The 22302-nt window shown below is 44.4% G+C and overlaps 1 protein-coding gene across 1 annotated transcript in view; it reads left to right on the top strand.

Moving 5' to 3' along the window:
• Positions 1-21191, top strand: part of PTPN18 (protein tyrosine phosphatase non-receptor type 18) — a 79624-nt gene extending 58433 nt beyond the window's left edge. Inside the window, exons 12-17 of the mRNA XM_073541259.1 lie at positions 5206-5294; positions 9739-10079; positions 12215-12261; positions 12352-12379; positions 12875-12946; positions 20185-21191. Coding sequence (XP_073397360.1) covers positions 5206-5294; positions 9739-10079; positions 12215-12261; positions 12352-12379; positions 12875-12946; positions 20185-20249 — 642 coding nt within the window. The 3' untranslated portion in view covers positions 20250-21191. The remainder of the gene's footprint in view (positions 1-5205; positions 5295-9738; positions 10080-12214; positions 12262-12351; positions 12380-12874; positions 12947-20184) is intronic.
• The last annotated feature ends 1111 nt before the right edge of the window (positions 21192-22302 follow it).

Genomic DNA, 22302 nt, shown 5'->3' with positions numbered 1-22302 from the left:
GGGGATCGCCGGCTATTATCGCCGGTTCATACCCAATTTTGCAGCCATCGCTACCCCCCTGACGGATCTTACAAAAGGGAAAGACTCCGTCATGATTAAATGGAGTTTAGCGGCTGAAGAAGCCTTCCATGGCCTAAAACGGGAACTTTGCTCTCAGCCCGTACTGGTGACTCCGGACTTTCGCAGCGAGTTTGTGGTACAAACGGATGCCTCTGATACCGGTATCGGGGCCGTACTCTCACAAGTGAGGGACGGAGTGGAACACCCAGTCCTCTATCTCAGCAGGAAGCTGAATAAACACGAGCAAAGGTATGCCGTTGTAGAAAAAGAGTGCCTCGCCATTAAGTGGGCTCTAGAGGCCCTCAAATATTACCTGGTGGGCCGAAAGTTCAGGCTGATCACTGACCATGCCCCTCTCAAGTGGATGCACTTAAACAAGGAACGGAATAGCCGGGTGACCCAGTGGTTCCTTGCCCTGCAGGCCTACACTTTTACGGTGGAGCACCGCCCAGGAGTACAGATGGGAAACGCAGATGCCCTGTCCCGAGTGCACTGTTTGGCGGGTGTCATTGCTCGAGCGGAGTGGTCTGAGCAGATGGGGGGGATATGTGAGAATCATGTGGGAATAGTGGATGAGGGCAGGTATATCTCGCCCAGATTCCTTTCCTATGTGGCCTAGTCTGGTCAGTATCGCACCTGCTTACTAATGGATAATGGGAGGTGGATATAAAACGATGCAAGGTGGTTGTGTGAGTGTCTCAGCCTGGGAACACAGAGAGCCTGTCTGTGTGAGAGACACACACGTGAGTGAAAGCAGTGCCCACTGCAACTGTGGTTTGGCTGGACGGGAGAAGCCCGCCAGTTGGTAGTTAGGTTGTACTTTGTTTAGTTAGTGCCGGACAGGCAAGGATTTGTTTTACGTTTTATTTCTTTTATGCATTGCTTTCACCATTAATAAACCTGACCCAGAGTCAGTTATACCCGAATCCCAGCTCTGCGCCTGAGTTTTATGCTGAACGCACGTGACCTTTGACCCCAGCAAAGGCGATCCCGGAGTGTTTTATCACAATATATATATATATATACAGTGGGGAAAAAAAGTATTTAGTCAGTCAGCAATAGTGCAAGTTCCACCACTTAAAAAGATGAGAGGCGTCTGTAATTTACATCATAGGTAGACCTCAACTATGGGAGACAAACTGAGAAAAAAAAATCCAGAAAATCACATTGTCTGTTTTTTTTTTCATTTTATTTGCATATTATGGTGGAAAATAAGTATTTGGTCAGAAACAAAATTTCATCTCAATACTTTGTGATATATCCTTTGTTGGCAATGACAGAGGTCAAACGTTTTCTGTAAGTCTTCACAAGGTTGCCACACACTGTTGTTGGTATGTTGGCCCATTCCTCCATGCAGATCTCCTCTAGAGCAGTGATGTTTTTGGCTTTTCGCTTGGCAACACGGACTTTCAACTCCCTCCAAAGATTTTCTATAGGGTTGAGATCTGGAGACTGGCTAGGCCACTCCAGGACCTTGAAATGCTTCTTACGAAGCCACTCCTTCATTGCCCTAGCGGTGTGCTTTGGATCATTGTCATGTTGAAAGACCCAGCCACGTTTCATCTTCAATGCCCTTGCTGATGGAAGGAGGTTTGCACTCAAAATCTCACGATACAAGGCCCCATTCATTCTTTCATGTACCCGGATCAGTCGTCCTGGCCCCTTTGCAGAGAAACAGCCCCAAAGCATGATGTTTCCAACACCATGCTTTACAGTAGGTATGGTGTTTGATGGATGCAACTCAGTATTCTTTTTCCTCCAAACACGACAAGTTGTGTTTCTACCAAACAGTTCCAGTTTGGTTTCATCAGACCATAGGACATTCTCCCAAAACTCCTCTGGATCATCCAAATGCTCTCTAGCAAACTTCAGACGGGCCCGGACATGTACAGGCTTAAGCAGTGGGACACGTCTGGCACTGCAGGATCTGAGTCCATGGTGGCGTAGTGTGTTACTTATGGTAGGCCTTGTTACATTGGTCCCAGCTCTCTGCAGTTCATTCAGTCCCCCCGCGTGGTTCTGGGATTTTTGCTCACCGTTCTTGTGATCATTCTGACCCCACGGGGTGGGATTTTGCGTGGAGCACCAGATCGAGGGAGATTATCAGTGGTCTTGTATGTCTTCCATTTTCTAATTATTGCTCCCACAGTTGATTTCTTCACTCCAAGCTGGTTGGCTATTGCAGATTCAGTCTTCCCAGCCTGGTGCAGGGCTACAATTTTGTTTCTGGTGTCCTTTGACAGCTCTTTGGTCTTCACCATAGTGGAGTTTGGAGTCAGACTGTTTGAGGGTGTGCACAGGTGTCTTTTTATACTGATAACAAGTTTAAACAGGTGCCATTACTACAGGTAATGAGTGGAGGAAAGAGGAGACTCTTAAAGAAGAAGTTACAGGTCTGTGAGAGCCAGAAATCTTGATTGCTTGTTTCTGACCAAATACTTATTTTCCACCATAATATGCAAATAAAATGAAAAAAAAACAGACAATGTGATTTTCTGGATTTTTTTTTCTCAGTTTGTCTCCCATAGTTGAGGTCTACCTATGATGTAAATTACAGACACCTCTCATCTTTTTAAGTGGTGGAACTTGCACTATTGCTGACTGACTAAATACTTTTTTTCCCCACTGTATCTCATTATGAGCCACAATGTGGAATGTTTGATAACTAGAGGATAACTTGATCTGAAGGTGTCTCTTCCAAGTTATTATTTTTGTATGTCAATATACTAAATGAAGTTAAATAGTACTGCATTCCACTTTTTGCTGTCCTTGTCTTGCACTTTACATGTCTGTTTTTAATAATTTCTACATGTATAATAAAGTTTTTTCAAGATTTTTTTTTTTTTAAAGCACTCCCATTGTTCTCTTCTTAATATGCTGTTTTTGGAGTTGTCTTAGAGCGGCCAAGCCTAGGTTCTTGGCTATAGTTTTATTATGAGTCTGAGTTTGTGTTTAATTGGATTATGACATTGTAGCCAAGGAAACCCCAAAACCAAATCTGCAGGGAGGTTGTCCAGAATGAAGCAGGCTATATGCTCCAGATGAACAGACCCCACCTTAAGGACAAATTCTTTAGTAACGGAACGGATCCCATCCTTGGTGAATGGGGTCGAGTCAAAAGCCACCACTCTCATGGGTTTGTCCAACCTGACTGTCCCTATCTCACAACGGGCCACCAACCTCTAGTCAATCAAGTTTACTGAAGACCTGCAATCCACAAAAGCAGAAGAGGAAAAAAAACAATTGTTCACACCAACTTCCACTTTTAACAAGAGTTTGAAGGCTGAGGAAAAAAGTATTTGTGGGTCTGGGTAACCTCCTCGGCAGTTACCCAGACCTAGTTGTTTCAAGAGACCTTGGAATCCGTGGGGCAGGAGGGATAGTCCTTTATCCAATGACCTGGCGCTCCACAATAGAAGCAGAGTTTTTTCTCTCTGCGACGTCTCCTCTCCATTTCCTTCATGGAGACAGCCCCCCACCTCCATGGGCTCAACCGACGAAAAGGGCTCCGGTTTCATTGGCAACAGAGGAGCTTCACGTTGCACGACTCCTCTCTCTCAGCCTGCGGTCCATACGGACGGCTTGGGTTATGGCCTCTTCCAGAGAATCGGGCTGTGGGTGCAGGGCCAAGGCATCCTTTAATTGCTCGGAGAGACCTCTTTGGAATAGCTCCTTGAGTGCCGCGTCGTTCCAGGATACTTCTGGTGCCTATCGCCTGTACTCGGAACAGTACCACTCAGGAGAGCGCTTTCCCTGGGTAAGACTCATAATCTTGTCTTCTGCCAATCTCACTCTATCAAGTTCATTGTAAATTAGACCCAAGGCCTCGAAGAACCGATCAACAGGCATTCTCTCAGGGGAGGTAGGGGATAGGGAGAAAGCCCAGGATTGCGGTCCCTCAGAAAACAGGGAAATAACTATCCCCACCCTTTGACTCTTATCACCTGAGGACGCAGGGAAAAAAATAATTTACAGCTCTCCCTACACAACCGGAATTTTCTCTTATCCCAAGAAAAGTTATTCGGAAGTTTGACAGAGGGTTCAGGAGAGTATAGGGAAACATCAGACACAGTACCCTCCACATTGCCAGATGAAGAAGAGGCACCGTAAACAGTATTAACTGTATCCGCCAACTCCCTCTGTACCTGTTGGTGACAAGCAACCAACGCTCTTTACTCTACTGATACAGTAGGTTCTGCATCATTTTGGTCAGGTTAGATACCTGATCCGACATTGCATGCAGTGGGTCCAAATACACAAACACACAAGACCCCCTGAAAAAATGTAAGGGTCGGTGATAATGTAATGACACCAATAGTATCACTGACGCAGCCTAGGGGGCGCTATCAGGGGGCACAGGAAGGAGTGCAGGGAGTGGAGGAACAAGGCACCTGAGACTAGAAGTGAGCACAGTGACCTGGAACTAAGCAGTCACGTGATAACAGGGAGGCGGAGTCACCACGCGTGCGGCCTGGGAAGGCAGCTGTGAGCGCGGAGTACAGGGCACAGAACAAAAACATAGTCAAAGGAGAGCTGAGGGTCAAAAGCCAGACGAGAGCATGGTACCTAGGGATAAGACAGAGAGTAAATCAAGACAAGCCAAGGGGTCAGATAACCAGGAAGGACAGGGCAGTACAACGCAGGATACAGAGGCAAAAGTCAGGGGACAAACCGGGTCATACACAGCAAGGCTCACACGCACAGAGGCACAACGATTAAGCACGAGTAACCTGGGTCAGCAACCACAAACTGAGTATACAGCCGTATCACCGACACCAAACCCAGGAACTACCAACCATAAATAGCCGCCCCAGAACCAAAGAGAGGCGAACTAGAATTAACCTGACCAGGATGGAGGCTGAACCATCCTGTCCATTGTCATGTTGCACTGTTAATAAATAGGTCTCTATTTTTTCAGCATCACTGACTTGCGCAAAACTGTAGAAATGATTATAAAGAATCTGTCACATCCTGAACCCTGTGGAGGGTACTGCGAGAGCTTCCAGGACCCCACAGAGAATACGGAAAGAATATGCAGTTTTATAAAATGTAAAAACAGGAAGGGGAACTTCCTGATTCTGACAGTGCCGACCACACTGTCATCATCTTATCTCACATTCGGAGTTTGCCTTTTTGTCTGCACAGAATAAAGCGCCGTTATACGATGACGCAGTGACTTTGACACTCCCGAACCGGAGCCAGACCCCCAACAGGCGGAGGGACCTTCGTTTACGGTAAGTGACAATGCAGATTTAGCACTGACTGGTGTAATGTAGTGTTATACAGTCATATGTAAAAGTTTGGGCACCCCTATTAATGTTAACCTTTTTTCTTTATAACAATTTTGGTTTTTGCAACAGGTATTTCAGTTTCATATATCTAATAACTGATGGACTCAGTTATATTTCTGGATTCAAATGAGGTTTATTGTACTAACAGAAAATGTGCAATCTGCATTTAAACAAAATTTGACCGGTGCAAAAGTATGGGCACCCTTATCATTTTCTTGATTTGAACACTCCTAACTACTTTTTACTGACTTCCTGAAGCACTAAATTGGTTTTGTAACCTCATTGAGCTTTGAACTTCATAGCCAGGTGTATCAAATCATGAGAAAAGATATTTAAGGTGGCCACTTGCAAGCAGTTCTCCTATTTGATTCTCCTAGGAAGAGTGGCATCATGGGCTCCTCAAAACAACTCTCAAATGATCTGAAAACAAAGATTATTCAACATAGCTTTTCAGGGGAAGGATACAAAAAGTTGTCTCAGAGATTTAACCTGTCAGTTTCCACTGTGAGGAACATAGTAAGGAAATGGAAGAACACAGGTACAGTTCTTGTTAAGCCCAGAAGTGGCAGGCCAAGAAAAATATCAGAAAGGCAGAGAAGAAGAATGGTGAGAACAGTCAAGGACAATCCACAGACCACCTCCAAAGACCTGCAGCATCATCTTGCTGCAGATGGTGTCACTGTGCATCGGTCAACAATACAGCGCATGCATAACGCCTTTTTGTATGACCAAACAACTCAATCTTTGTTTCATCAGTTCACAGGACCTTCTTCCAAAATGTAACTGGCTTGTCCAAATGTGTTTTTGCATACCTCAGGCGACTGTTTGTGGCGTGCTTGCAGAAACGGCTTCTTTCGCATCACTCTCCCACACAGCTTCTCCTTGTGCAAAGTGCGCTGTATTGTTGACCGATGCACAGTGACACCATCTGCAGCAAGATGATGCTGCAGGTCTTTGGAGGTGGTCTGTGGATTGTCCTTGACTGTTCTCACCATTCTTCTTCTCTGCCTTTCTGATAGTTTTCTTGGCCTGCCACTTCTGGGCTTAACAAGAACTGTACCTGTGTTCTTCCATTTCCTTACTATGTTCCTCACAGTGGAAACTGACTGGTTAAATCTCTGAGACAACTTTTTGTATCCTTCCCCTGAAAAGCTATGTTGAATAATCTTTGTTTTCAGATCATTTGAGAGTTGTTTTGAGGAGCCCATGATGCCACTCTTCCTAGGAGAATCAAATAGGCGAACTGCTTGCAAGTGGCCACTTTAAATACCTTTTCTCATGATTTGATACACCTGGCTATGAAGTTCAAAGCTCAATGAGGTTACAAAACCAATTTAGTGCTTCAGGAAGTCAGTAAAAAGTAGTTAGAAGTGTTCAAATCAAGAAAATGATAAGGGTGCCCATACTTTTGCACCGGTCAAATTTTGTTTAAATGCAGAATGCACATTTTCTGTTAGTACAATAAACCTCATTTGAATCCAGAAATATAACTGAGTCCATCAGTTATTAGATATATGAAACTGAAATACCTGTTGCAAAAACCAAAATTGTTATAAAGAAAAAAGGTTAACATTAATAGGGGTGCCCAAACTTTTACATATGACTGTAAGAGGAGCAGATGATATCCATTAGACCAATCTCTACTATATATGGGGGCCTCCCGACTGTCGCCCAGAAGATGGTGTATGGGGTGAGAATGATCAGGCCAGCTGAATTTCCACTGGCCGATCTTTTTGTTCTCCGGTAGATAGGCTCCTGCCAGAGGGGTCTTCAGCGGCTCTCATCAGAGAGCTTGGCCGAGCCAAATGTTCCTGTGCATTGGAAAGTCGGGGGGTTGGGGGGATGGAGCTGTCTATGTGTATGGGGAGATTCAGTTCTCCTTAATACATCTGAAGTACCTTAGTGATAAAAGATGTAGGCACATCCCTAGCCTCAAGACTGATAACTGAGAAGAATAGTCTCCATATCACTTCACTGTAAACAGAGAGACTTCTCTCTCCCTTTAATGGTGCAAGGTGGTGACAAATGTGAAAAACACTCTGTCAGGACCTTGGGGGTTAAGCTCAGACCTCCATTATTTCTTGCCAAGTAGTTATTCATTAGATAACTGCTGATGCAAATAAATGTGTCACCATGGTGTCAGATGGTGCAGTGGGTGGGCAGGCAGACTCGTGATGTATGTTGCCTGCCTGCTCACTGCTGCCACGATCACAAGGGAGACGTTGATATACTTATTTTGGGGGCTACTGAAGATTTGCTGTGGAAGATATTTACCCAGAAAACTTTATAATTTAATAATCCTGGAATTGATATAACAATATCTTCTTGAGGATGTTTTCTGCAGTTACACAGATAATCAGTGTATAATGAAAAGTTAAAAGCGGCGAATATTCCTCCCATAGCCTCTCCATCCCAGCAGCATGGCTTCCAGGACAGTGTTTGTTGTGTTGTCATGTGACCGGAGAATGTGCAAGGGAGTCAACCAAGCCAGCCCCCTTCTCTGTCATACATTGGAGCAGGGGGCTGGCCTCATTACTTATTATTGAACACAGACTGTCCCGTCAGGCACAGGAATGAAATCCAAGCTGCTGGGATTGAGCAGCTGTAGAAGGATCTAGGCACTGGGGCTAATACAACTTTATTAATTAAAAAAAAAACAAAAAACAAACAGAACACTGAACAAATGATCAAAAAAGATTCTAGAACATAGATTTAGGGAATAGAAAAAAACCTTTATTGAGGCAAACATAGGTATATGGCGGCACTAAAGAAAAGAGTGCCCAGACTTATGTAAAAAATATATATACAAAGAATTATTAAAGAATAAAACAAGGACCACACAGGTAAAGTCGATATACGAGTCAAGTCAAATGTGAAAACAGCGACTGACAACTGCCATCAGTGAGATATTTGATGAGGGGTACCATGATTTTACCCACCATAAAAAATAATACTGATTGGAGGTTGTTGTCATCATATGAAAGGACCAGCTGCTGAAAAGACCAGACTGTCTATATGAACACTACCAGGGAGCTGTTAATTGTATGCCTGTCAAAAGGGACTAGCACAGAATTAAATACCATACCAGATTGTCACAAGGACCGTGTATACCTCAGGGGCTCAGCTCTGTACCAAATATAAATACCCAAAGTCCAATACAGTAAGCAACATAGATAATTGTACTTAGAAGTATATGGTATAGAGAGAAGGAACAGGTGCCTCATGGAAATCAGAGGAATGTAGGGGGAATGTACAGTAGTAAGTCAATAAAGAGTATACATGTGGAATAAAAATGCAGCTGTGTATGGGAATTTAAGTGCGGCGCACACCCCGACGCGTGTTTTGGAACAGGTCTTTCGTCAGGGGGTGGCATCCAACATGAACTGGGAGGTTTAAAAATGAGCAAGTGGTCAGTAAGAGGAGACCAGGCCGAGGAGCAGCTGCCACGTGCGCTGCTAGGAGTAACCCAGAAGTCGATAGCGCCCGCCCCATGTGACCGGTGACATGGAGGCACAAGTCGGAGACATAAAGACGCGGGAGCTGACCGACAGACAGGACACAGGTAGCGCATGCGTGTGTGTCCGGTCAGGTCGTATGGTCGTAATAGAGAACAAATTCAGTGCCGATGGCTTGATAAATATGCATACCTAATAAATGGTTGGTACACTGAAGAGAATGATAGGCTATTAGAATAGAAGACAGAATGGATTTTTTTTTCTATTCCCAAAACCTATATTCAAAATCTTTTTTGACCATGTGTTCGATGTTCTCGCTTTGGTTTTTCTGTTTCCTTCCGAATGCATTGTCTGCCATTTACTCCCCAAAGCAAAAATATGTCACTACACCACTACATTAATCGCTCAATATTTTAGCTGTTGTATAGGATTTGCTGCAATCAGTTTGTGTTCTTTCTTGTTTTTTTCTAACTTTATTAATAAGGCTAGGTTCCCATTGCGTTAGTGGAATCCGTTTAACGTTGATGTCATTTTTGGCATCTTTTTACCCATAGCGCTAACGCATGGCAGCATTTAGTTACCCTGCGTTAGCAATACAGGTCTATGCACAGCGAACACGTCCGTTCGCTGTGCGTTAGACCTAACGCACCCGAAAATGCGGTAGACCGCGTTCGAGGGTGCGACACAAAGTCACGCATCATCGCAACGCATGCCGAATTTGACATGCGTTACTGTAATGGCGGGCAATGGGTGCGTTAACGCATCCGTTACATAGCGTTAGTGCCGCTTAGTAACGGATGCGTTAAATGCATGACAACAACGCAATGGGGACCCAGCCTAAGTTATAATATTTGAGTCTTCTAGTATATTCCATATAATGGCTGTTGTGCCCGATGCAGACATACATCACCTCTCCTCTTCTCTCTGTACAGTGTATCTCTGCCTCCACCGCAGTCAGACATGAGCAACACCTACGCTGTAGTGAATAAAAAATCCACCGCTCCGGTGCTGCTTTCCGGCAGTAACACACAGGAAACCCAGAGCCCGACGTCTTCTCATGTCCAGTATGACAATGTCAGACCCCGCTCGTCCCCTGCCACACCAGTGGGTCAGCTGTACAGCTCTGTGGTGCCCAAATCCAACAGGATGTCCGCCTGTGTAACGACACCTTCCAACCCGGGACTTATTTCTTCTTCCTATTCTTTGGCTGGAAACCCAACTCCTTCCGAAACTGCTTCTGTTGAGTACAGTCAGGTCAACATTCCCAATGCAGGTAAACTTACAGGCAGGCTCAGGTTCCCCACCTTATGGTCTCTACCAGGTATCGGCTCCATGTGCTGCTTTCTTCCTGGGGAATTAGAGTAAAAACCAAGGGAGATATATAAGAGAGCACACATATACATTTACATGTATTTAAGAATGTAAAAATGTCTCCTAAAAGCGAGAGCCAACAGGAGGAGGTGGCAGTTGGGCATCTGTAATAATAATAATTTTATTTATATAGCACCAACATATTCCGCAGCACTTTACAATTAAAGGGCCCCCACCTACCACCAAGAGTATTTGCTATGATATAAGGATATTCTATTACCTGCCCTTTTATGTATGCGGTGCCAGGAATACCCACCAATATGGCAAGTGAACAAATGAGTGAGATCCTACAGGCTAGTGATGGGCATAAATGGGCACCAATACTTTTAAGATACTAAAGAGGCATTTTCCTTACTCATGTAGGAGCTAGCACTGTACTACACAGTGACTGAATGAGCACTTTATTACACAGTGGCTAAGTAGTCACTTTACTGGCCACTGGCTAAATATTGGTTAAGTGCATGCTGACTAGCATACTGGCTAAATGGGCACTGCATGGTAAAGTGGGTAAATGGGCATTGCATCCTGCTAGGTGAATGCTTTGGAGCAATCTGCCTATATGAGCACTGACTTGTAAGCTGGCTGCATGGGCACGGCCTGGCATACTGGTACATGTGTGCTGCAGGGTATCTCGGGTGCTGTGTTACATTGCATATGAATGCTGCTTTGAACGCTGGTGAAATTTTCTTGTTGCTTGGGATGGCTTGGTTGGGAATGGATTTGGTGGCTGTTGCATTTGCTGTCCATGTAGTGTCTGTACTGCTATATAATTATATATAATGTGCAGGGTGGGTGGGAAGTAATCGCCACCTCATAGACAGAGCAGATACAGGAGTTGCCAACACTAAGGCTTTCTACCAGGTCAGTGGAGCCCCTACTCAGCAGCTATGTCAGCCACCACTTATGATCTGGTCTGACAAGGACCTCAGACCATTTCAAGTATCTGCATCCTACAGACAGGTGCAATGTACAGTGATCGTGGTCAGTGCACGTCGCGATCATGTCGTGTTTTATGTGTTCTTGTGCAGGTGTAATGTCAGTCTGTATTTTGTGAAATGTCCGTCTGTATTTTTGTATTTATTTGTTAATAAAACCATGTTTTCTCAGTACGTGTCTGTGTTGTAGGTTAGATCAGCGCAGAGGGTCGGGATTCAACTTTGATATAAGGTTATATTATACTAGATAGGACGGTACATCCAAATCTTTTTTGTTCACATACAGAATTTAATGCTTCTAAAATAAGGTCTTGTCACTCTACATCATACCGAACTGTAGAATCCACCACAGTGGACTAGTAGCAGGGCCGGACTGGCCATCTGGCAATTCTGGCAAATGCCAGATGGGCTGATCCAGTCGTGGGCCGCATTATCTGCTATGCAGTTAACAGTATCAGGGTCCTCAGGTTACAGTTGAGATGGAGCCTCAGGGGAAAAGGAACAACATGGGCCTATGTGCTTTCAAATGCTTGGGAGGAATTCCACCCCCAGTCTGTCTCTGACTAGTAGCTATTGCTTATACAGTGACTTCAATCCATACTAGCTTAAATATGCAACATGGCTGACCTAAGAGCACTATTGTAGTGAAGGATTAACCCGCCAAAATGAATAGCACACGTTGTGACACTCTTAGTTTATCTCCTTTAGATGAAAAGGTTTTAAATAAGAGTTATTGTCCCTACGTATAATCATAGAGGACAGTGTGCTATAACCTTATCTTCGGACGTGATGCTCCATGTGTGCCATATCATGCCACCACTGTGAGGTACAAACAGCTGTACAGCATAGACTGCTATAGATGTACAGTATACATGATACCGGGGAAAAGAGGCTCCATCTTTGGGCTGAGCCCTTAGTACCTGAATAGTATCACAAGTGACCAGATGGCATCTGTGCCTCTACACGTCCCTTGTATGTTATGACTGCTCATGTGGCCACCAATGTTTGCCGGTTGCCTGTACTGTGTGCCCGCTTTTGGTTGATGTTAGCAGGTCAGGGAGATGTGAGACTGTATAACTCTCTGACTTTCTTCCTGCCGCAGTCTCGTCCTTTAACCATCCGAAAGGAGACAAGAGGGTCCAGACCTATGTGAGTATCCATCCCACCAATATTCACACGCAGACGGCTACCCACCACGTGCTCTCCTCACAATGTGACAATATTCCTGTTTTATTCTAGGTTTATGCAGGAGTATCAGACAGGCAAGGTAAGTGTTTGGGAATCCAGACCCTCCTTAAAATTATGGGGAGATCCATTTGTTTTGCTGAGCGTCTCCAATATGTAAACTGTGAGAACGTACGAACATCAACAGCAATAATATGGACAGGCACACTCTCTCCAAAACCCTACACCAGGTGCATGGTGTGGAGGAGTGGGTCCTGGCACTAATGCCTAGGCCTGATGAGTCTCCATTGCCATTGCTACAGTAATAAGTTTAGTATGCTATACGGGGCATCCATTCTGCCCGCTCCTCCTAAAATGCTTTTTAGCAAATAAGCTATGATATGATGTGTGACTGGCGATAATGAAGACCACACTTACACTGGCTACATACACGCTGATAGTCTACGTTTCTATTAACACATTCTTGTAATATCATTAAGTACATAAGTAGGGCAGAAATATATCATTTTTTAGTCTACGTTTAATAGGTAATATTCTTCTGGTCATTATGTGTATTAAACATGCCTCATCCTTGCAGATGATTCTCTTGACTATGAAATTGTGGCAGATCCTTCCAAAGGACGAATGTCAGCGAATGTTTCAGGGATAGGTAAGTTCTGGCTACAGGAACAGTAGGAGTCACTAACGGTATCAGTCATTTACCTAGTTTTACAAGGCACGTTTATTCAAAAACTGCAGTGAAATTCCTTACTGCCAGCCCCCATTACTAGGTCCAGTAGTCAGACCAGTCCATGCAGGCGACCAGTGGTTCTTGCTTTTTTTTTTTTTTTTAGCAGTTGTGTCCGGGACTAGGCTACATGGGCTCACCACACAACGCTTGGACATGACATGAAGTTCAGAACAAAATCTGTATGACACCCACCAATAACCTACATCCTGTGCAGAGACCAGGCATCACAAGGGAAGATTCCCATATACAGGGGCATCTGCTGGAGGGATATACTGGGAAATCCTTCTTAGGGTACATACCCATTAGCGAAAAAAAAAACAGTCTGATTTCCGGACCGAAAAAACAGACGAGTGCTATGCAAGTGTAATGTGATTTTTCCTCGAACATCCATATGACATGCATATGCAACGCGATTTTAACAAGAGGTTTTACATAGAGCAGTTCTCTGTATGTAAAAGCACATGTTAAAATTGCATAGTTAAACAGAACTGTACACCGATTTAAAACCAAATAATCCTCAAAACTTATATCTATTTATATAATTGCCTTGTAATGTTTTCATTTCCTGTTCTGTCTAGATGTCACCGTATCCCAGAATTCCAAGCAGAGGAAGTTCACCGACCGCCATATTGGGACACCCAAGTGATGGGTGTCTCAATATGGAAACTGCTGCTGGTATCAACCTATTGCGCGGTACCACCAGCGGAACACCGTCACACCACACACACACGCACTCTATACGCCGTACGCAACACACACTCACATTCACACAAACACTCATACACTCACATTCACACACACACTCTCAGTCACTCACACTGACATTCACACTCAAACTCACATTCTCACAGTCACACACTCACTCTCACAGTCACTCACATTCACACTCATATTCACACTCACACACACTCAAACTCACATTCACACTCTCACAGTCACACACTCACACTCATACATTCACACACTCAGTCACTCTCATTCACACTCATATTCACACTCATACACACACAAACTCACATTCACACTCTCACAGTCACAAACTCACACTCTCACACTTATACATTCACACACTCACATTCACACTCACTTTCACACTCACTCTCACACACTCGTACTCACACTCATACACTCACAAACTCACATTCACACTCAAACTCTCACACACACACTCATGCAGCCTTTTGCGCGGTACCACCAGCGGAACACCGTCGCACTGCGCCTGCGCGAATTCCGTGCAGGCGCAGTGATTCATTCGGTTGATCCTGGCGGCAGATGCGCGACGTTTCTACAGGCAGAGGAAGCCGGTCACATTAAAGGGGTTTTCCCACGAACGAAAGCTCATTTTAAAAATTGACTGTCTGACCGTGTACGGAGCATACCACATCTCCTGGGCAGGGGAGGAAGCAAAAGACAATGCTGACATTACAGCAGGGAATCACAGATGATTCAGTTTGTGAGGTAAAATACTGTATTTCGCTGACTGCTTTTAAATAATATTTTACCTCACAAGATGTATCCTCTGCGATCTCCTGCTGTAATGTCAGTATTGTCTTTTACTTCCTCCCCTGCCCAGGAGCTGTGGTATGTTCTGTACATGGTCAGACACAGACAATTTAAAATGAACTTTCGTTTGGGGGAAAAACCCCTTTAAATAGAAATTCCTCCTGACATGCTGTGCACTGACTGTTTAGTGACGGGGTACACAGGTCAAACAAGAGATGACATGAGAGAAGACAGCAAATGGGGGAGAAAGTGCACAGGGGTGAGACAGGCATAGCACAGGGGGGAGACAGCTCAAACGGAACAGCACATGAGGGGAGAAGACAGCACAGGAAAGAGACAGCAGACAAGGGGGATAGTGGGTCGCCCTCCCAGGGCTGTGGGGTACTCGGTACCGGGCCGGTCTCTCAGAGGGAGGTGTCACAGCAGTGGTGACCCGGTCCGTGGCCCTGGGCGCCCACGTAAAAGGGGTTTGAGTGATGAAATAAAGTTTATGAGTGATTCGTGACTCCACCTGTGGTGTTCGGCAAAGGAGGTGTTAAGCCGACGCTGCAAACAGTTCCTCTGGGACAGATGGTGGGGTGCAGCAGTGATGTTATAGCCCTCCACAGGCAGGGCTGTAGTCCCAGGGCAGAGTAGATGAAGAGGATAGGTGTTGAGGAAGAGGGTGCAGTGTCTGGCACAGAGATGTAGCAGTGCTGAAGAAGTTGCAGGAAGAAGGCAAGGACACAGCAAAGTGTAGTTTCTTTACCTTTACTTTGTAAGTGCAGTCCAGGGTCCAGATTACAGATGGCACAGGAGATGATTAGCCTGGAAGCAACTCAGGAATCTCTTTCTCAGATGGGTTGTGTAGTCTCCTCTCTAGCACTTACTTGAGGTACATGCAGTACTGTGTTACACTGAAGTTCCTCCTTCTTCTTCCCTTTTGGATCTACCTCGTATGGCAGACAGCTGTAGCCCTCTATTTCTCTTGGCTCACCCGTCGCTGTTGTGCCTCCGAGTCTTAGGTGGGAAAAGAGCATTTACAGCTTCCTATTCCTCTGGTTTCTGTTGCAGGACCTCCAGTATACATACAACCGTGGAGACCAGGCTCCAGATCATGCGCTCTCACTGGGAGGGAGCTCTCTATCCTCAGCTCAACCTCCAGCTTCTCTCCACACGTCTACACTCGTTGCCCTCCTCACACTAACTGACTAATTTTCCCTCCTGGCCCCCAGAGAGAAACTCTTCCCCTTAGTATTGGTTCACAGCTTCCTCTGCTGGCCTGGAGTGGGAACCGTGTTGCATGACATGGTTAAGTGCTAGAGAGACCCTTCATTGCTTCCAAGCCTGACATCACCCTCCCTGGAGGAAGGCAATGTGTTATGATTGAGTCACCGTAGGAGGCAAAAACAGAAATGCTAGCTAAGTCCAGAAAACCAGAGAAGTTGGCAGCTATCGGATTGCAGACCCCTGAACCCATCAACACAACTAACAGTAGCCGTGGGGGGTTCCTACGATGCCCTAGACCCCTCGATCACAGCCGGAGAATTAAATAGGCCTAAAGAAAGAAAGGGGAAATCTAAACTGCCCCAGAGCAGACCCCAAAGCAATAGGCAGCACCCAACATATAATGACGGTGAAGCAAGATGAAAATACTAACACAGACAGAAAGATAGACTGAGCAAAGAGGGGCCCAAGCTAACTAAATAGAAAAGGACAGGAAGGCTGCTGTCTGCAATCCGTGAAAAACCCTATGAAAATAAGAGCCAACAGACTGACAGTGAAAAAGGCCCTGAAGACGCTAGGCTTCAAAAAAGCTATGTCAGTACTCAGGAATATACTGAAGACAGAGCTACAGGCAAAAGGAGATTCAGCTCACCCCAGCAGGGAATGGCAGAATACTGAAAAGCAAGGAAAACAAAAAAACAAAACAAAAAGCTAACAGGCAAAACAGAAACTTAGCTTTAGAGGAGCAGGAATGAGACTGGTGTCCTAGAAGTCCACAGAGAAATCACCCGCAGGGCAGAAGGGCGTCAGCAGCCTTATATCCAGTCCGTGACTCCACTCAGCCAGTCATCCTCATTAGACTCAGGTGCCTGATAATCAGGCTTATTACCTTCCTTTACCAGAATAGGGAGTTCACCAGACCCCAGTGACGAAGGGGAAAATGAACACACAACAGCAATGCCACTGTGGCGACCATGCTCCTGGGGGCGCCACATTAGCACATGGGGTAGACAGGTCAAAGAAGAGAGCACAGATGGGAGAAGTCAGCACATGGGGAAAGAGAGAGTAGATAGGTGGGTGAGCACATAGGGGGGGAGAGATTCTCAACGCTGCAAAGGCTTCCCCCATCGTGACATTACCGCCCTCCCGATGCAATAGCATCGGGCCTCCATCTAGTGTGTGTGTGTGTGTGTGTGTGTATATATATCACAGAAAGATTGAACAAAAGCTGTTAATTCATTTGCCGGCTTCTGTAAAATCATTGCAGAACTCGACAGGATAGGAGACATGGTTTACTTACAGTAAACCATTGCAGAACAGTTTGATTTTTCTGTCAGTGTATAATACTGTAAATAGTATGTGTGTGTAAAATGTGGGACCTGTATGTGTTTAATAAAAGAATGTATTCACGGAAATAAACGGTGTGGGCTCCCGCACAATTTTATGAGCCAGAGAGGAAAAACCAGTGACTGAGGGCAGATATTAATAGCCTAGGAAGGGACCATGGTTATTGCCCCCCCGCTAAGATGCGCCAATTGCGGCACTTAGCCTCTCTGTTCCCATTGCCCTGTGGCATATGGGGTAATAAAGGGTTAATGTCACCTTTGTATTGTAAGGTGACACTAAGCCTGGTTAGTAATGGAGAGGTGTCAATAAGACACCTCTCCATTACTAATCGTGAAGTTTGTAAATGGTCAATTAAAAGCACACACATGCAGAATAAAGTATTTTAATGAAAAAAAAACCCACACAGTTTTGCCATCTTTATTCTTCTGCTAAATCTAAATGAAGCGCTTGATATTGTCACAAACCCCGGGTGTACCTGCTGCAAGGCGGGTGGCTCGCCGCAGTAAAGGAGACACGAGCAGAACGGCGGAGAACTCACCGGGCAGCGAGCAGGACCTGGAGCAAGTGACTGGGGGGGGGGGGGGGAGTGGCTGCAGAATATGTCTCATGCTACCACGAGTGTGAAAGCACAACCAACATTCAAAAGTGACCAAAACATCAGCCAGAAAGCATTGGTACTAAGATGTGGTCTGTGGTCCCCACCTGCAGAACCACTCCTTTATTGAGGGTGTCTTGATAATTGCCAATAATTTCCATCTATTGTCTATTCCATTTGCACAACAGCATGTGAAATTGATTGTCAATCAGTGTTGCTTCCTAAGCGGACCGTTTGATTTCACAGAAGTTTGATTTACTTGGAGTTATATTCTGTTGTTTAACCCCTTCACTCCCTGAGCTTTTTTCGATTTTTCGTTTTTCGCTCCCCTTCTTTCCAGAGCCATAACTTTTTTTTTATTTTTCCGTCAATATGGCCATGTGAGGGCTTATTTTTTGCGGGACAAGTTGTACTTTTACCATGTCGTGTACTCGAAAACGGGAAAAAAATTCCAAGTGCGGTGAAATTGCAAAAAAAGTGCAATCCCACACTTGGCTTGGCTTTTTTGCTAGGTTCACTAGTTGCTAAATCTAACCTGCCATTATAATTCTCCAGGTCATTACGAGTTCATAGACACCAAACATGTCTATGCTCTCTTTTATTTAATGGGTGAAAAAAAATTCCAAAGTTTGCTAAAAAAAAGTAAAACAAATTGCTCAATTTTCTGAGACCCGTAGCATCTCCATTTTTCGTGATTTGGTGTCGGGTGAGGGCTTATTTTTTGTGTGCCAGGCTAACGTTTTTAATGATACCACTTTTGTGCAGATACGTTCTTTTGATTGCCCGTTATTGCATTTTAATGCAATGTTGTGGCGACCAAAGAAACGTAATTCTGGCGTTTTGAATTTTTTTCCCGCTATGCCGTTTAGCGATCGGGTTAATGCTTTTTTTTTTAATTGATAGATCTGGTGATTCTGAACGCGGCGATACCTAATATGTGTATGTGGGATTTTTTATTGGTTTATTTTGATTGGGGTGAAAGGGAGGTGATTTGAACTTTTTTTTTTTTATTATTTTTAAACTTTTTTTTTTAACTTTTGGCATGCTTCAATAGCCTCCATAGGAGGCTTGAAGATGCAATACTCGATCGGCTCTGCTACATATGGGCGATGAGCAGATCGCCCATATGTAGCAAATTTACTCCTGTGCTTTCAGCGCCGGCGGCCGGAAATGCTATGTAAATGCCCGCTGTCAGCTTGACAGCGGGATTTAACTAGTTAATAGGCGCGGGCGGATGGTGATTCCGCTCGCGCCTATTGCGAGCACATGTCAGCTGTTCAGAACAGCTGACATGTTGCGACTTTGAGGTGGGCTCACCGGCGGAGCCCACCTCAAAGCGGACCTTACCTTTTATTATATATTATACATATCTAATATACATAATATATATTACATATATCTAACATATATTATATTATATACTGTATATATATATCATATATATTATATTTATTTAAAATGTGTGTGTCACTGACATGTATATACATATACCGTACATATACAGTATATGTAGTCTATGTGTATATATCTAACGTTTTGTGAGCTGTCACTGTGATTTTACAGTAGCCGGACATGAATTGCTGGCTTTTCAAAGTACACCGGTGCATAAAAATCGGACAGCACACGCACGGTGCGAGTGCTGTGCCATTTTTTTCTCGCACCCATTGACTTGCATTGACTAGTCTCGTCCGAGAATCGCAGCAATACGCAGCATGCTGCGATTTTTTTTCTCAGTCCGATTTCGGCTGAGAAAAAACTCACAAATAAGATGTCACCCATTGAATCCGTCTTTTTAACGGATTGCACTTGTCCGTATTTCTCACAAATTGATATGAGCCCTTAGACCGATTTCCAGCTTCAGTTATTTTTTTTCATAAGTGAAAAATGGTTGTTTTTTTTGTTTTTTGTGCGCTGGACCTATTCTTGTAGTTTTTATAACCCTTATTGCATACATTTTTCTCATATGAAAAAAATGAATTTCTTAGCTTCTCCTATCCGTTAAGCAGTAAAATACGGACAGGACGTAGCTGACATCCGCGTGACATCTGTTTTTTATTTATTGTACCATTGACTTGCATTGGTGAGTTTGATCTGCAGCACAGATCAGTGTAGGATGGAGCTTGGATTTATTTTTTATGCGTGCACAATCGGTCTGCAAAAAAGAACATGTGAAAAGGTGCACTCAACAGGTAGCACCAAAAACTCCCTTATGTGAACAAGCCCTTGCACATATCTCTGGTGGTGGTAGACCCCGCTGCTTGAAAACATCCTAAAGCCAGAAGGCTGCCGTAAAAATTGGTCCAGTCACATCCGCCAATTGTGGCCGGGACTGGCTCCGTGAGCAGGTGTGTGCTCCTCCACATCACAGATGGGCGCAGGACTGACTTATTTCATGAACTTGCACATGGGTTAATATTGGCGTGTTGGGTGACGCAGACGGAAAATATGGCCTCCTGCCTGGAGGACATGCTGTTCTCCCACTAATGCACCATTTCTGTATTTACAGGATTTAACTGTCGCATCGGCAAACCTAAAGGCCCCCGAGACCCACCAGCAGAATGGAGCCGATAATATGACGGGGATTATAAAATGACAACATAAAATATATTTCAACCTGTTGCTATAGGATTTATATAGGGACTGGTCCCAGAGTATACGTCATTGACATCATCGCCGGCCCCTATGGACAGATTCCATGTGATGTCAGAAATTGTGATTACTTAGAAGGTGCTCCCGAACCGACATCTAATCTACAAGTGACCCATTGTGTCTGTGTTATTGGCTCTGCATGCGGCACATTATAGGTGACTGCAATGTATGGAGCATGAAATACATGTTAGAGGATGCAGCGTACATGTCTATTGCTGTGTATACTGTCAGGTGGGGGCCGCTGACCTACAGAAGCAGGATAATCTCCCCACTAATAATCTCCAGGATCGTACGACCTCAGACACTGGAGTGGAACAGTGACTGCAGGGCGGGAGGTTAACAGTAGCCAGGATGACAACTTTGATGCAGCGACCGCATCATCTAAGGAGTTTCACAGAGGAAAGGGCTCGCTCTGCCTTAATTTTTGCACACTGCATCACAATTGCTGGGGGTGGATGCTTTATAGAAGCAGTAGCTCGACGACGGCTGGCTATTGTGTCAGAGGTATGCCTGTTAGGCTATGGCAGAGGCCTTTTATACCAACAGACAATAAATGCTATGGAATAGAAATATTAACTAAATTTATAGCCATCCTCCCTCTAAAAGCAAAAGTTATTGAGAATTTCACAAGAAAAACAATGGTGTGCTTGGTTTTAACGTAACTTTATTCTTTGATGAGTTATTTACAAGCTTATGACCACTTATAAAATGTGTTCAAAGTGCTGCCCATTGTGTTGGATTGTCAATGCAACCCTCTTCTCCCACTCTTGACACACAATGGTAAAATCAGTTTTTTTTTTCTCATCTCTCTCCCCCTTCTCAAAAAAAAAAAAATAAATAAAGGTTACGGTATGTTAAAAATGATGTGCTTCAAAAATCTATGTGTAAGTACAAAACAAAATGTGACTCATGCATGTAATATTGATGGAAAAAATTAAGCAGTTACAGTTCTTCAACAGACTTGTTACAAAAAAATCAAAAGAAAAACTGTGAGTCCCAAAGGAAAAGAGGAACAGGAGGCTAAGAGGAAGCTGCCCTTACTGAAAGCTGAACGGCAGATCTGGTCTAAAATTCAATGTACAAGTGACTTGTCACAATGTTGTTGGGACTATGGGCACAAACCAGGTCCCTAAAACTAGGGGTGCCTTAGTGTATCCCTGTCCTCATTATTACTCCTGAAGGTGGAGACAACGGGTGATCATTCCTTGCTATGCTCCTAAATGAACTCTTGTCTATCCCCTCCCCAACCCAGGTTGGTGGGGGGAGCTGAAGTGTATAGGAACACACTAACCTGACAAACAAGGGAAGATGGACAGGGATAACTGAAAATACCAAACATACAAAATACACACACCAAACAATAGAGCAAGACACAGGGGAGTTTAAGGAAGGAGAAGTCAAATAGGAGAGGTTGAGGATGTGCACACAGACAAAACTTCAAGCAACAATCTCTAAATGCCAACTCCAACCACAAACTGCATCTCCAGAACCAGGCAGTAAAAACTAACACTGGCAAACCCTAAGTGCCAGAGGCGAGCGGCCATCAATGAACAGCAGCTAAGACTATCTGGGTAGAAAAGCTCCAGGAACTTCAAATGAACAGATTAACCCATGCACTGCTAGTAAGGATAAAAACTGCAGTTTAATACGGTGGTGAGATACTTCAAACCAGTGCAGAAGTGCGTGAAACCAGGTGCTGCGGTCATCCCTGTGCTATGTCTCATTTAGGGTTTTGCTTTCTTTGCAGTTAGTTGCTTTCTGTGTTGGTTGTATTTTAGATCTGATACATTAGAGTACAGCATAGATCAGATATTACCAGAGGGAGGTATATTGGGAATCTAGTGTTGTCTGAAATCAGCTTTATCAGATACTTCTACTAGGAAATGATCTGGGCAAACAAATGGAAATCCACTCAAGGGAATATTGGGTAAGTTCACACTGGGCATTTTTGCTGCTTTTTTTCTGCAGCAAGATC

Source organism: Dendrobates tinctorius, unplaced genomic scaffold (assembly GCF_039654945.1).
Source record: "Dendrobates tinctorius isolate UK_male_01 unplaced genomic scaffold, ASM3965494v1 ptg000120l, whole genome shotgun sequence".
Lineage (NCBI taxonomy): Eukaryota > Metazoa > Chordata > Amphibia > Anura > Dendrobatidae > Dendrobates > Dendrobates tinctorius.
Note: the sequence above shows the minus strand (reverse complement) of the source record. Positions and strands in the feature narration are given on the sequence as shown.